The sequence below is a fragment of the Herpailurus yagouaroundi genome, unplaced genomic scaffold (assembly GCF_014898765.1).
Source record: "Herpailurus yagouaroundi ecotype Mexico unplaced genomic scaffold, PumYag 163, whole genome shotgun sequence".
Classification (NCBI taxonomy): domain Eukaryota; kingdom Metazoa; phylum Chordata; class Mammalia; order Carnivora; family Felidae; genus Herpailurus; species Herpailurus yagouaroundi.
In genome coordinates this window covers 39,144,113-39,158,161 of record NW_024412404.1, presented here as the reverse complement: position 1 = coordinate 39,158,161, position 14,049 = coordinate 39,144,113, and the positions used below count along the sequence as shown (strand labels likewise).

The window sequence follows — 14,049 nt, the reverse complement described above, 5'->3', positions numbered from 1 at the left end:
GCAATGGTAAAGACCTCTGGAAATTGATAACTCCATAAAGCAGTGAGAATACTGGCAAAATATTGTTAAACATTTTTCCTAACTCTGGAATTAACCAAAGGCTTGCAACAATCCAAGGAACATTTATTTAAGAAAAATGGCTAAATCCCAGTAAGAACAATAAGCTTTGTGATAGTTTAATTTACCCCCAATCCTCTCTCCTCAGATCCGCTGTAGCCTAGAATACTAATAGCCTCACAAACATGGTAGCCACAAATAGCAGCAGCCTCCTGGCTGCTGGAGGGAACAGAAAGTGTTCAAAATTCTCCCAAAGCCTCATCCTGTAACTGAACTCAAGTCTGTCTGCCCAACATGCAGCAAAGACCATCACTGAGCCATTGAGTATAAAGTAAGGAAAGGGTTTGAGAGGATGCCAAAAAGACAGGAGGGCAAGCTTCACATTTGCCTCCACAAAGTAGAGTCAAGAACATTTAAGGGCAAATGAAAAAGGCCTGGGTAAAGAGTTGTAGTTGTGCTTACTAAGTCCCACTAACCCTTTGGTTACCGATTTCAACCCCTAGAGAACCATCATTATTTGACCTGTCTGGCAGTTCCCTAGAAAACCCCATGCACAGGGCTTGTCTTTGTTGGACCTGACTTGGATTCAGCAATCGGCAACAATTGTGTAACATCACAGCTGCCTGAGATGGCGATAACAGTTGGGGCAAATAAGTAGCTAAACAAAAACTTAAAAGGAAAAGCTGGGGAATAAGATATCCTTAGGGAGCTTTGATATCTTTAATATACCCCCTGGCAATCTAGAATGCCATACACATGGGCAGGGCTGCACACATGCTCCAGAGAGACTGGAGAAGGCCCTACTCTCACCTCTGGCTACTCTGGGCAAGCAAGAAACAAAAGGTGAAGCAGAATTGTAAATTGCCTACTGGAGTGTTAAGGACACGCCCCCGCCGCTGCCGCCGCCGCCGCCGCTGCCCACCACTCTCACACACACACACACACAAAGCCTCTCAGAAAAGCCTGAGTGACTTATTGGTTCCAGGCCCTTAAAGAAATCTCTAATCATTAGCTGACCACCCAAGCAGAGACTTCATTGGCCACACACGACAAAGAATGCAGATTTAGTAAGAATTAGTTAAGGAAATTAAACAGGAGGAACAACAAACCCTGGCAGAGGAAAAATCTTATTTCCAGAGTTGTATTATTTAAAGTGACCAGTTTTCAACAAAAAATTGTGAGACACGCAAAGGAAGAAAGCATGGGACCATACACAGGAAAAAAAAGCAGTCAACAGAAACTGTACCTAGGGAAGCACAGGCATTGGGCTTACCAGAGAAAGACTTTAAGTCAACTATTATAAATATGTTCAAAGAACAAAAGAAAACCATGTCTAAAGATCTAAAGTATGAAAATGAGTTCTTATCAAATAGAGAACATCAAAACAGATCAAATTAAGAAAAAAATAGAAATTCTAGAAAAGTACAGTAACTAAAATGAAAAATCCATTAGAAAGACTCAACAGATTTACTAAAGAGATTAAGTGTGTGACTTAATCCAATCAACCATCTCAGCACAAAAGCTGCCAGCTTGGACTGTAGGGGACAGAGGCAGGACTAAATGAAGGAATATGGTCAGACTTCTAGGATTCTACAGGCAGAAAACGTACCAATAGAACTATCCAGCCGTGAACATGTGCTATCCTTCAAGAAAAGGGAAAAATGACCCTGGGGTTGACTACCCCTCAGTTCCAGAGGGTGGAACCACCAGCCCAGGTTGAGCCTAAAGAACAGATAGCATCAGACCAAACAAGACTATCATCAAACCTTAAAATCTGGTGGAATTGACCCTGCTAGATTTGGGATTTGCTTGGGATTCATGACCATCTTTCCTTTTTGGAATGGGAATGTCTATCCTAATGCTGGTCTTACCACTGAAGCAGATAATCTGTCTGGTTTTATAGCTTGTCAGATGGAGAGGAGTTTTGCCCCAAGACTCTGGGTCTCACTCACAACTGATTTGAGTGAGGAGAGGATAAAATTTGGGACTTCAAATTGACATTTGGAGGAGATTTTGGACTTCGAGGAGATACTGGAATGATTAACACATTGGGGATGCTGGGATGGTGTGAATGTATTTTGGACACAAAAAAGATGTGAATTTGGGGATGCCAGAGAATAGACATGATAGAGTGACTTGTGTCCCCCACCAAATCCATATGTTGACATCCTAACCTCCACTACCTCAGAATGTGACTTTATTTGGAAATAGGATCATTGTAGATGTAATTAGTTAAGATGAGGTCAGACTGGAGTGGGATGAGCCCCTAATGCATTATGTCTGATGTTTTTATAAAAAGGGGAAACTTGGGATTGATGCACACAAGGGAGAATAGCATGTGAGGATGAAGGCAGAGATCGATGTGATGGGTCTTCAAACCAAAAATGCCAAAGATTGTCAACAAACCCCCAGAAGCTAGGAGAGAGTCCTGGAACATGTTCTTCCCTGTCGCCTTCGGAAGGAACCAATCCTATGGATTGATTTTGGACTTCTAGCGTCCAGAACCATGAGACAATAAATGTCTGTTGTTTGAGCCCGTTTGTAGTGTTTTGTTATGGCAGCTAATTAAGAAAATAGTATACAATTTTTAAAAAGGGGGGGTTGCACCTGGGTGGCTTAGTTGGTTAAGCGACCGACCGGCTCAGGTCATGATCTCACTGTTCATGGGTTTGAGCCCCATGTCAGACTCTGTGCTGACAGCTCAGAACCTGGAGCCTGCTTTGGATTCTGTGTCTCCCCCCCTCTCTGCCCCTCCCCTGCTCACACTCTGTCTCTCTCAAAAATAAATAGGGGCACCTGGGTGGCTCAGTCGGTTGAGTGTCCGACTTCAGCTCAGGTCACGATCTCACGGTTTGTGAGTTCGAGCCCCGCGTCGGGCTCTGGGCTGATGGCTCGGAGCCTGGAGCCTGCTTCCGATTCTGTGTCTCCCTCTCTCTCTGCCCCTCCCCCATTTATGCTCTGTCTCTCTCTGTCTCAAAAATAAATAAACATTAAAAAACATTAAAAAAAATAAATAAAATACTTTAAAAAAGAAAGAAAATGATAAACCAAGCCAATATTGACACAGGTCACCCTTGCCCTCCTGCCTTTCCCTTCATTCTACCATGTCATGGTCTACCCCTTGCCAACAACAACAGCATGCCAGGCATCGCTCAGAAATAATTGCTCAATGTTTACCTTGATTGACAAAGGCTTGATGAGCTGTTTTACAAACTGACCTTTACATAGAGGATAGGATTCTTCAAAGGGGCCATCTGGAAACTCAGATCATGGCAGAATCCATGAAACTCAGATCGCGGCAAAAAAAAGTCTAGACTTAGCATAAGAAAACTACCCAGGCACCTCATGTTGATGTAGTTGAGCAATAACTTAAGGGAATAAAGCATCTGACACTGCCCTTTGGCTTGGGGCCTTCACTGCCCAGGCAGGTGATTTTTGCTTTCTCCAGGCCAGTGCCTGGAGCACGTAAAGGCTAATGAAAAGTTCCGACTTCTTCCTTTCTGCTGGTTCCCAGTGCCCCTGCCCCAGTCTCCTGGGATAGCTCCCAACCCTGTCACCCATATCATCCTGTTCTTTGCTCCTGTCCTACCCCTCCAACACTTGACAGTTTATCACTCCTATCCTGTCCTGCCCTGAGCAGTTTTCAACAAAAAATTGTGAGACACGCAAAGGAAGAAAGCATGGGACCATACACAGGAAAAAAAGCAGTCAACAGAAACTGTACCTAGGGAAGCACAGGCACTGGGTTTACCAGAGAAAGACTTTAAATCAACTATTATAAATATGTTCAAAGAACAAAAGAAAACCATGTCTAAAGACTTACTACTTACAGACTTTATGGTTCAGGCTTTTCTTTCCATCTCTTGTGCTCCCTGGGGTGGGTTTGAACCATCATGTGTCCTGACCTCAAGGCCTGAATGAGTTCTCACTTGCAGGCTCTGTAACTACCTCCTTTTCTGACTGACTTGTGGAATGCACCCTTCAGATCTTGCTTTCTAAGGCTTGACCTACTGCTGGTGACTGCTACCCAAAGCAGATATCCAGAACTATGTGCAGGACTACTACTGGCAGATTCTTGGGAAGGTCCCCAGGGATCAGGGCTCCATTGCTGACTAGAGCTAATCGATGACCCCAATGGTGGTGGTATTAGGGGCTATTCCTGTGGTGTACTGTGAGACCATGCAACTGCACGATTCTTCCTGGTTCGAAACACCCAGTGGTTTTTGGTATATTGGTCAAGATGCCCTTTGTTAGGCCTTATCAAGAATGTTTCAGTATACTATTAGTACCAGTCTATGAAGCTGTCCAGGAAGTGGTTTTAGCGGATTTAGGGTAGGTGGGGTGGGATGTGTGATTTGAGTCAACAGAAGTACAGCATCCTTAAAAGGGGGTGCCTGATGGTACTAGTCTTTCTTCCACAGGGACTAATCACCCCAAATCTTCAGTCATACCCTTCTAAAGAGTGTTCTTCGATTGCATGGTGGAGACGAGCTGAGCAGGATGAGCCCCTAGTTTGGCTCAGGCACAGAATTTCTGTGTCTGTGTTTCTTTACAGAGACATAAAATACAGAAAGAATAGATTTTGGATCTCTGGATAATTCACTTCCAAATTGAACTCACTGGATACTGCATAGTTCAGGCAGTCAGTATCAGTTTATCACTTCTACCCTTCCCATACCCAAGCTTTATCCTGTTCCAGTCCTCCTTACATACCTGTGGCCTCTCCTTCAAGACCCGTCTGTTTTTTGGATGTCTTCAGAATCTTAGCAAACAATCCTTTCTTGGCCAGCAGAGTGCTGTAGGATCCCTTCTCCAGGATGGTGCCATTCCCCAGCACCACAATCTCATCCACTTGGGGAAGAAAGTGAATGCTATGTGTAATCAAGAGTCGAGTCTGGAAAAAACAACAGTAAGTAGTGCCACCACCTTCCTTCTGTGAGCCCCTCTGTCCACCACCATCCTTGGCTTGCTCTTAAAAAGGAAAGGAAGTAACTTCTTCCTGCCAACTATGAGTAGCTAACTTCCAACTACCCAGAATGTCTATTGACTTCTTTGGCTTGCTCTGGGGGTGGGAGGGAAGGAAAAAACAGTCATTTAAATTCATTTTAGGGCTCTGTTTCAAAACGTAGCCCTGAACACTTGACCTCTTTTACTTTTTTCTTTCCTTCCCAGTGCCTCATCCTAACACCAGACCCTATGTGTAAGGGGAGACTCTGGTCCTCGTGGATATATTGTTATTTGCCTGTAGTGACAGCAAGGTTTGCCCTACACACATTCTTCCAGCTTCCTGAGAGCTTAGGAATGTCACTTGAGATCCAAGCCTATCAATATAACAGATGCATCCTAAACTAAGGAAATAACTAGCTAATTTCCCCTTCTACTAACCAGCTAACCAACTGAACTTGAGAGCAAGGACAGACCTTTTCATCTGTGCACGCCCAGTCTTTGCAACAAACCAGGCACAGGGTGGTATATAGTTCATGAATGAATGGAGCCAAAGGCCATTCGGACAGGAGACAGAACCAGAAATAGAAGGGAGAATGAGTTCCTGTTGACTTACTGATCCAAGAGAAGCAAAGGGCCTCAGGGGGACAGCAGCCCACCTACCCTGACTAGCAGCAATCAAGAAGTCTTGAAGGGAACCGGCCACAGATGGAGTTTTACTGCCCAATACTGAGGGAGATGTTACTGTCGGCCCTCATTGTACACTTGCTGTTGGTGAGGGACACATTCAAACCCACAAAGGGCTCTGCCAGCACCTCCCCCATTCAGCCCACTGTGTCAGGGCAAATGGGCTGACTTGCCCACGGTAAGGAAAGTCTAGCCTTCACCTACCACTAGCTCTAATGACTTGCTCTGGCCACTTTATCTGTACTCTCTCATGGGGGCATTGTGAAAGTCCAATGAGGCATCGCAATCAAAGTGCTTACGCAGGCCTGGGGCATCATGAAAACACAAAAAAATGTTAGTTCTATTTTATCCCCACATTCCCACATCCTGCAAGGGTTCCAGGAAAGTGCCTTTTCAGAGCAGAGCTCTAAAACCTGTGGGATGACCTATGTCCCACCAGCAAGGTGAATTATTGGGTCCTCTGGGATGTTTTCTGACTCCAACCAATTTTCCGACACCAGCTAGGTGTTCAGCGATTCAATTCTGACACTGAGCACCTAGAATTAGCACAAACCCCACAGCTGAAGGGCTTGGTCCTATGAGACTGACTGACTTCAGAGGCAATTTGCATGACTTGGGCCACCCTTACTTCCAACCAACTAGCCATAAAGCCCCTTTCTCATGATCAGTAGTTTATTAGAATGGCTCATCGATCTCCAGAACACACTTTACTTGTTTGTTGGTTTATCATAAAGAATACAATTCAAGAACAGTCAACAGAAGAAATGCGGAGGGCAGGCTATGGGGGTGTGGGACTCACCTGTGGAGCTTCCATGCCCACAGCCTCCCTCTCAGCACCTTAATGTGTTCACCAACCCAGAAGCCCTCTGGATCCCACTGCTCACAAATTTTTATAATCCAATCTTCAGCCCTTGCTTCCTTCCCCAGAGGCCTGAAAGTTCCAACCCACCCATCACTTGGGCTTTCTCACTCTCTTTTTTAAAGTTTGTTTGTTTGTTTATGGGAGAGAGAGAGAGAGAGCGCACTCACCAGCGAGCATGGTGGGGAGGAGCAGAAAGAGAGAGGAGCACAGAGGATCTGAAGTAGGCTCTGCGCTGACAGCAGAGAGACTGATGCAGGGCTCGAACTCATGGGCTATGAGATCATAACCTGAGCCAAAGTCAGACACTTAACTGACTGAGCCACCCAGGTGCCCCACTTGGGCTTTCTCTTGAACAACCCAGTCCTGAGGCTATCTAGGGGCTGCACCTTAAGTCTCTCTCTAGGCTTATGAACAAAAAACACTCCTAGTATTACTCAGGAAATTCCAAGTGTTCGGAGCTCTGTGTCAGGAACTGGGGGCAAAGACCAAATATAATCTTGTTATACCACAGATCTCAGAGTGCTTTCCATCACAACCAATCATCCTAGGAGGATCAATGTCATCGGAGCCACAGAATAAGGTTCAAATTAGTCAGTTCTAGCATAAGCTATGACCTCAAGATGGGAGCTTTCATGGGTCATCTCCTGAAAGACCAGTCTGACACTGTATCTCCTCAGCAGCCTTGGTGGTATGTTGGGGGATAGGGGAGGTAAGTACATGCTTCAGGACAGCAACAGTCCTAGGAGTTATGTCCCCCAATCCCTACCCTGATGTCTTCATTGCTTTAAGTAATTTCTCACCTTGCCTTTCAATAGGCCATTGGGACCCAAGACCTTATTGAAAATATGTTTTCCCACATGAGCATCCACGGCTGACAGGGGGTCATCCAGAACATAGATGTCTGAATTTTGATAGGTAGCTCTGGCCAGGCTAATCCGCTGCTTCTGACCCCCACTGAGATTTATACCCTGAAGAAGAAAATAATTTCTATTAAGCACTACTCCACAGTCCCACCTTCACAGAGACTATTATGGAGGGAAAAGGAAGAGATTTACTTCAATAAGGTATCAAGGGATTTAAAACCTTCTAAGTTCCTCTATACAAATCAATAACTTTGATTCAAATAAATTACTTCAGGCCCAATGATGAAACGTATGCCAAAATGACCATTTTCTATGAGATGATTTACTTATTAATTTTGTTTCCTGCCCCATGGGAATGTGGAGCTGCACCAGGGCAGATTTTCCCTATTTTTATTCATGGTTGTAACTCCAGCGCTTAAAATGCTGTGTGGTACATAGTAATTACTCAATAAGTGTATTTGAAATAGTGAACAAAATCATTCTAGAGCTGTATCTTCATTAATCTTCTAGTAGCTGAAGATTCTTGTCCCTCAAAGACTGCTCTATTCATTGTTAGTAATAGGAAAGAAGGTTGAAAACATCCTAAATATGTAGGCATCGGGAATTTCTAAATCAATTACACTCTAACCATATAATGGATACAATACGGTCGTTAACAATGTATTTTTTAAAAAGGCATTTAATAACCTGAGAAAGTCACACTAAATTTCTAAGGATTTGAAGCAGAGTAGTAGAACCTTTCTCCAGGCCTCACTAGCATCCAGAAGTTGAGTCAGGACACCTAAGCTCCGGTCCTGCGTCTGCTCCTCCACCTGCGAGGTCATCCTTGGGCCAGGCTCTGGTTAGTTAGCCTCTCTGGTCCTAGCCTCATCAGCTTTCTTTAAAAAAAATTTTTTTGGTGGGGCGCCTGGGTGGCTCAGTCAGTTAAGTGTCCGACTTCGGCTCAGGTCATGATCTCACGGTTTGTGGGTTCAAGCCTCGCATTGGGCTCTGTGCTGTCAATTCAGAGCCTGGTGCTTGCTTCGGATTCTGTGTCTCCCTCTCTCTCTGCCTCTTCTCCACTCATGCTGTGTCTCTCTCAAAAAATGAATAAACGTTAAAAAAATTTAAAAAAATAAAATTAAATAAATTTTTTAATGTTTTTATTTATTTTTGAGAGAGAGATACAAAGCGTGAGTGGGGGAGGGGCAGAGAGAGAGAGGAGACACAGAATCCCAAATGGGCGTCAGGATCTGAGCCATCAGCACAGAGCCTGATGCAGGGCTTGATCTCACAAACCAGGAGATCATGACCTGAGCTGAAGTTGGATGCTTATACAACTGAGCCAGCCAAGTGTCCCTCGTGTTTTCTGGTATTTGTTCCAAGCTGACTACCAAAATTGGTCAGCTCTTTTACTCCCATGTACTTCTTCACCGTCCTTGCTCCCCGCCACCCCCTCCCCCCACTACTATTTCTTCACCCTTCAAGGTCCCTTGGTGTCCCAAGTACCTTCTCTCCAATCTCGGCCAGGTCTCCTCCGGGCAGCACTTCCAAGTCTGGGAGGAGGGCACAGGCCTCCAGAACCTGCTGGTATTTCTTTTCATCCAACTCGGATCCAAAAAGGATGTTGTCCTTTAAGGTGCCATTCTGGATCCAGGATTGCTGTGGGACATAGGCTATAGTGCCCTAGATGGGAAGGACCAGACCACGGGACAGTTATACCTCCAGAAATGCAGGGCTGAAGGAGGGAGTGGCAGCATGGGGAAGGAAAAACAGAACTTAGATTTTAAAAAATGAATGTCAGGCTGACTGAGCACCTAATATGTATAAAGCGCTTGTATTTATTGCACCAGCCAGGGAGAAACATTCAATATCCTGTTCACCACTTAAATACTTCTCCCTACTCTCTATTTCACTATCACTTTCTAGCCATGATCCTGAAAATTAGAGGAAGAAACACATGCTGCTTCTAGAACAGGAAACTCACTGGGATTGACTCAAACCCTAAGACCACCAGAGGGCTAACACAGGGGTGATGGTATAGAGATTGTAGGAAGAACCAAGAGATTTGAACGAGGGCGCCAGGCTGATGCATGAAGCAGATCATGTCCAGAGAGGAAGCCTGACAAAGGCCTGTGTTTGAGAATGAACTCAGTGATGAGTTGGCAAGAAAAAGCTTTCTCATACACCTGAAACTAACATAACATCTTGTGCCAACTATACTCAAAATTTTTTTGAAAAAAATTGTATTAAAAAAATAAATAGTAATTTATGATAACAAAAAAGGAAGTATGGTATGATAAGTTTTTATTATTTAAAAAGTTAAACAGAAGTCAAAACTTGACTTGAGGCTAGAACCAATTTAAATATTAATGTTAAATCATTACCACAAATTTCCAATGTGAACTTCTTTGAGTGTTAAAGTCATTTGAAACGAAAATGCCATTTTAAAAAAATAATTTAGAAGACACTCAGCAGTTTTGTGTCAGTTTAAAGGAGAAGTGTGTGTGTGTGTGTGTGTGTGTGTGTGTGTGTGTGTGTATGCACACACACACTTTTATAAAAGAGAATTATGTTTAGAGGTAATTTTAAAATAATCTTCTTTTAGCCTGTGTATCCCAGTATCTATGGGGGCAAAGTGACATGCCAATTCAAAATTGACTTCTAGGGGCACCTGGGTGGCTCAATCGGTTAAGTGTCCAACTTCGGCTCAGGTCACAATCTTGCAGTTGGTGAGTTTGAGCCCTGTGTCGGCTCTGTGCTGACAGCTCAGAGCCTGGAGCCTGCTTTGGATTCTGTGTCTTCCTCTCTCTCTGCCCCTCCCCCACTAGTGCTCTGTTTCTCTCTCGCTCGCTCTCAAAAATAAACATTTAAAAAAATTTTTAAATTCAAAATTGACTTCTAAAGGACTAAATAAAGAAATGTTCCAAGTGAACAAAAAGAAGAAGTTAGGAAACAGTTAAATCAGTAGCATCTGCTCCGTTATATCTCATATTATTTAATGTAAATTGGCTCATGAGGGATTGGTAAATCAGGGAATAAGGTCAGTATAATGTGGAAGAAGCATTAGTTTTTAATTTTCTGAGCATCTCAGTGTCAAGCAGTCAGGGGCAAGCTTTCCCATAATTAGAAAGAAATGGTTAGCAATATATGAAGATCTTAAGGAAAAAAACCTAAAAAATCTACAGACACGTGGGGTGTTTTTTTTTGGTGTAAGTAGTGGCTGGTTAAGTGATTCCAAGTACTTATAAGTTCCTCTAAATTGAACTCTCTGGGGAAGCTGAGAGTGCTCATGGAGATGCTATGAAAAGATTTCTTCTGGGTTAAAAAATATATAATTGACAATGATGTCTACACCCTGTATCAAATTTTTGAGCAAGTAAAGTCAAAGACCAAACTCTCAGAGGAGGAAGAGGAAATCGGGAGTCTAAAGCTACATGTGATGCTCAGTGTAATTGCCAGTGGGGATTTTACAGTGCTGCTGTTTTAATTGTTATTGGTTTTGTTGGTACGCTAGTTACAAAGTTATGTCAGTTTTTTTTAATTATTATTTTTGAGAGAGAGAGAGAGAGAGAGAGAGAGAGAGAGAGAGAAAGCACACAAACACATACACGTGGGAAGGGGCAGAGAGAAGGGGAGAGAGAACCCTAAGCAGGCTCCACACTGTCACAGAGAACCCAACTCAGGCTTCAAGCCCACAAACTGAAATCATGACCTGAGCTGAAATCAAGTATTGGACACTTAACCAACTGAGCCACCCAGTTGCCGCAGGTATGTAAGTTTTTAATGATGCTTTTAGAAACCTAGATGTAGCAGAATTGCCTATACTTTGAAGGAAGAGATCTCTGTTAAACAGTTTTCAAACTTTAGTATGCATAGGACCTCATTAAACATGCAGATTTTTAGAATCTACCCCCAGAGTCTGATTATATGTGTGGGGTGGCGCAAAGAATCTGCACTTTACAAGTCTACCTAACGTCTCCAAGACTGCATCTACAGCAAAACAACAACAGTGGTCATCAGATTCTAGTCCTCAGTGCATTCTCCAAAATGAGAAAGCAGTGCTCAGTGGCCCACATCTCAAGGTCAGAACTCTTTTCCTTAGCATCCCCTCTCACCTTGATGGTGATGTGCCCGTGGACATTTTCCATTTCTCCCAGCATGGCTGACACTAAGGAAGACTTCCCAGAGCCCACAGTGCCCACCACAGCCACCAATTGGCCTGGCATAATGTCCAGGTTCACACTGAAAAGAAAGAAGTGTATTTGGTTTTTAAGTGTCTATTTTAAGAGAAAGTGAGTGAGCGAGCGAGCATGGGGAAGGGGCAGAAAGAGAGTAAGAGGGAATCCCAAGCAGGCTCTGCACTGTCAGGACCAAGCCCGGTGCAGGGCTCGGTCCCATGAATTGTGTGACCATGACCTGTGCTGAAATCAAGAGTCAGACGCTTTACTGACTGAGTCACCCAGGCGCCTCAAGAGAAGTGTATTTAAAGGAGGTGAGGGGTGTTTTTCAAGAGTAGTTCAGGCCACTTCTCAGACCATTCATAAGAAGTCTCGTATTAGATTTTCCCTCAAGATTGGAAAATTTGTCTTGGATATAGAAGACTCTGAAGTGCTTCTTTAATACGTTTTTTATAAGCTCAAAAGGGCTAGAGAATGAGCCCTAACTTATCCAACTGTCTATAAGCTGTTTGTGCCAAATGTAGGTTTCAACTGGGAAAATTCTCTTAGCACCAACATGGTACCATTGAACAAGAACTTAATGGGAGCTTAGAGACCTGAGTTCAAGTCTCATCTTTGCCACTGCTGAACTATATGATCTTGGAAAGCCACATCCTCTGGACTCTCATTTATGAACTAATAGGGTTGGAATAGATCAGGGTTTCCCAAACTTGGCTATTTAATGAGAATGGCCATTCAATGGAACACTTGCTGGAAGCACAGAACACCTTCCCCTCTCCTGGAGATTTGGCTGTGTCTAACTAGGGAGGGACACACACTGGGCAGGGCTCCTCGAAACTCTGTGCCCACCCTGTTTTTGAGTCCCTAGTATATTAAGAACATCAGGAACTTGTTCACAGTCTTTCTGAAACTGCCCTTTGCTAGTGTAAGTCTAAAAGAAGTTCAGTACAAAGTGGGAGCTGTGTCCAGCCTCTTCTCTGCAAAGGGAGGCTTTCAGGTTGGGAAGGTCCAGAGGAGGGGCTTCTGGCCTGATAGCATCCCGGGGCAAGCTCCAGAATCTATATGAAAGGCTGTAGGAATAGAAGTGTGGGAAGACCCAGGTGTAACAGGGAGAAGATAAGGTGTGCTGGGTTGGGAACAAAGATGTGGCCTGCTCAGGCTTCCTGGTATATTATGTGTGCTACGTTCAGTGGAGTTGGGTATATACTGTCTATCTGACCCTGTATAGGCCACGTGTTCTCCTATCCAGACATACCTATGGTAAAGTTCAATTTATAAATTAGGCCCAGTAAGAGATTAACAACAATAACTAGTAAAATAGAACAATTATAACAATAAACTGTAATGAAAGATATGTGAATGGGGTCTTAACTCTCATTGACTGTCCTGCACTCACCCTTCTGATGATGCAAGATGATACAATGCCTACGTGGAGAGATGAAGGGAGGTGAATGATGGGAGCACTGTGACCTACATTAGGCTACTATTGACGTGACCATTCGTCAGGAGGAGGATCATCTGCTTCCACACAGAGGTTGACTGCAGGTAACCGAAACCAAGGAAAGCAAAACTGCAGAAGAGGAACTACTAGACAAGCAACAGCGTGGCAAGAAAGGGTTGGCTTAGGGCAGAGGAGGTGGGAGGTGGGAATGGGTTAGTTAGATGTAAAACTCCAGATCTCAAGTTTAATCTTTGTAGAGGCAGCTCCTGTTGTCCACTTTGGGGAAAGAAGCCATATTCTTGATTACTGTTCTTAAATGAACAAACGAACTTAAATTGGTTTCAGGCTTTGGTGTGTATCCTTTATCATACCCAGAGACCTAGGCCACTTGCTGCACTACCTCCATCCACAATCTGGAGAACAAAGTTCTTCCTGGGTTCTTAGCTGGAGCCCACAGTCCCACAGTAAGACAGCCTGGTGGCAGGTGCACTTCCGGGGAAAGAGGCTCGGGAGTTTTGCTGTCCGCTGGTCTCCCCAGGGTTTCAGCCTGCACTGAAATCTAACGGAATGTGTGCACATTGTCCATATTTCATGTGCCCTAGTGGTTGGAATTTTCCAGTAACAGGACTGGCAAGGAGAAGCCTAAAGAACAGCAGGCTGGGGGGCGCCTGGGTGGCGCAGTCGGTTAAGCGTCCGACTTCAGCCAGGTCACGATCTCGCGGTCCATGAGTTCGAGCCCCGCGTCGGGCTCTGGGCTGATGGCTCAGAGCCTGGAGCCTGTTTCCGATTCTGTGTCTCCCTCTCTCTCTGCCCCTCCCCCGTTCATGCTCTGTCTCTCTCTGTCCCAAAAATAAATAAACTTTAAAAAAAAAAAAAAAAAAAAAAAAAAAAAAAAAAAAAAAGAACAGCAGGCTGGACAGGAGGCAACTCACTCTCGAATTGTGGCTTCCAGATCCCGGTCCCAGGTAAAGGAGGCCTCTGAAAACTGCACAGCTTTTTCTGTTGAGAAAAAGGCCCTCTCTTTTAGTCAGATGT

General features: G+C 44.2%; 1 protein-coding gene across 5 annotated transcripts in view; it reads right to left on the bottom strand.

The window, feature by feature from the left end:
* The window catches only part of ABCC2 (ATP binding cassette subfamily C member 2), a 65,455-nt gene that overhangs the window by 17,317 nt on the left and 34,089 nt on the right, over positions 1-14,049 (bottom strand). For all 5 annotated transcript variants that reach the window (XM_040486134.1, XM_040486136.1, XM_040486133.1 and 2 more), the window contains 5 exons: positions 13,947-14,013; positions 11,511-11,637; positions 8,902-9,078; positions 7,351-7,518; positions 4,771-4,951 (listed from right to left, as the gene is read on the bottom strand). In XM_040486134.1, coding sequence (XP_040342068.1) covers positions 4,771-4,951; positions 7,351-7,518; positions 8,902-9,078; positions 11,511-11,637; positions 13,947-14,013 — 720 coding nt within the window. The remainder of the gene's footprint in view (positions 1-4,770; positions 4,952-7,350; positions 7,519-8,901; positions 9,079-11,510; positions 11,638-13,946; positions 14,014-14,049) is intronic.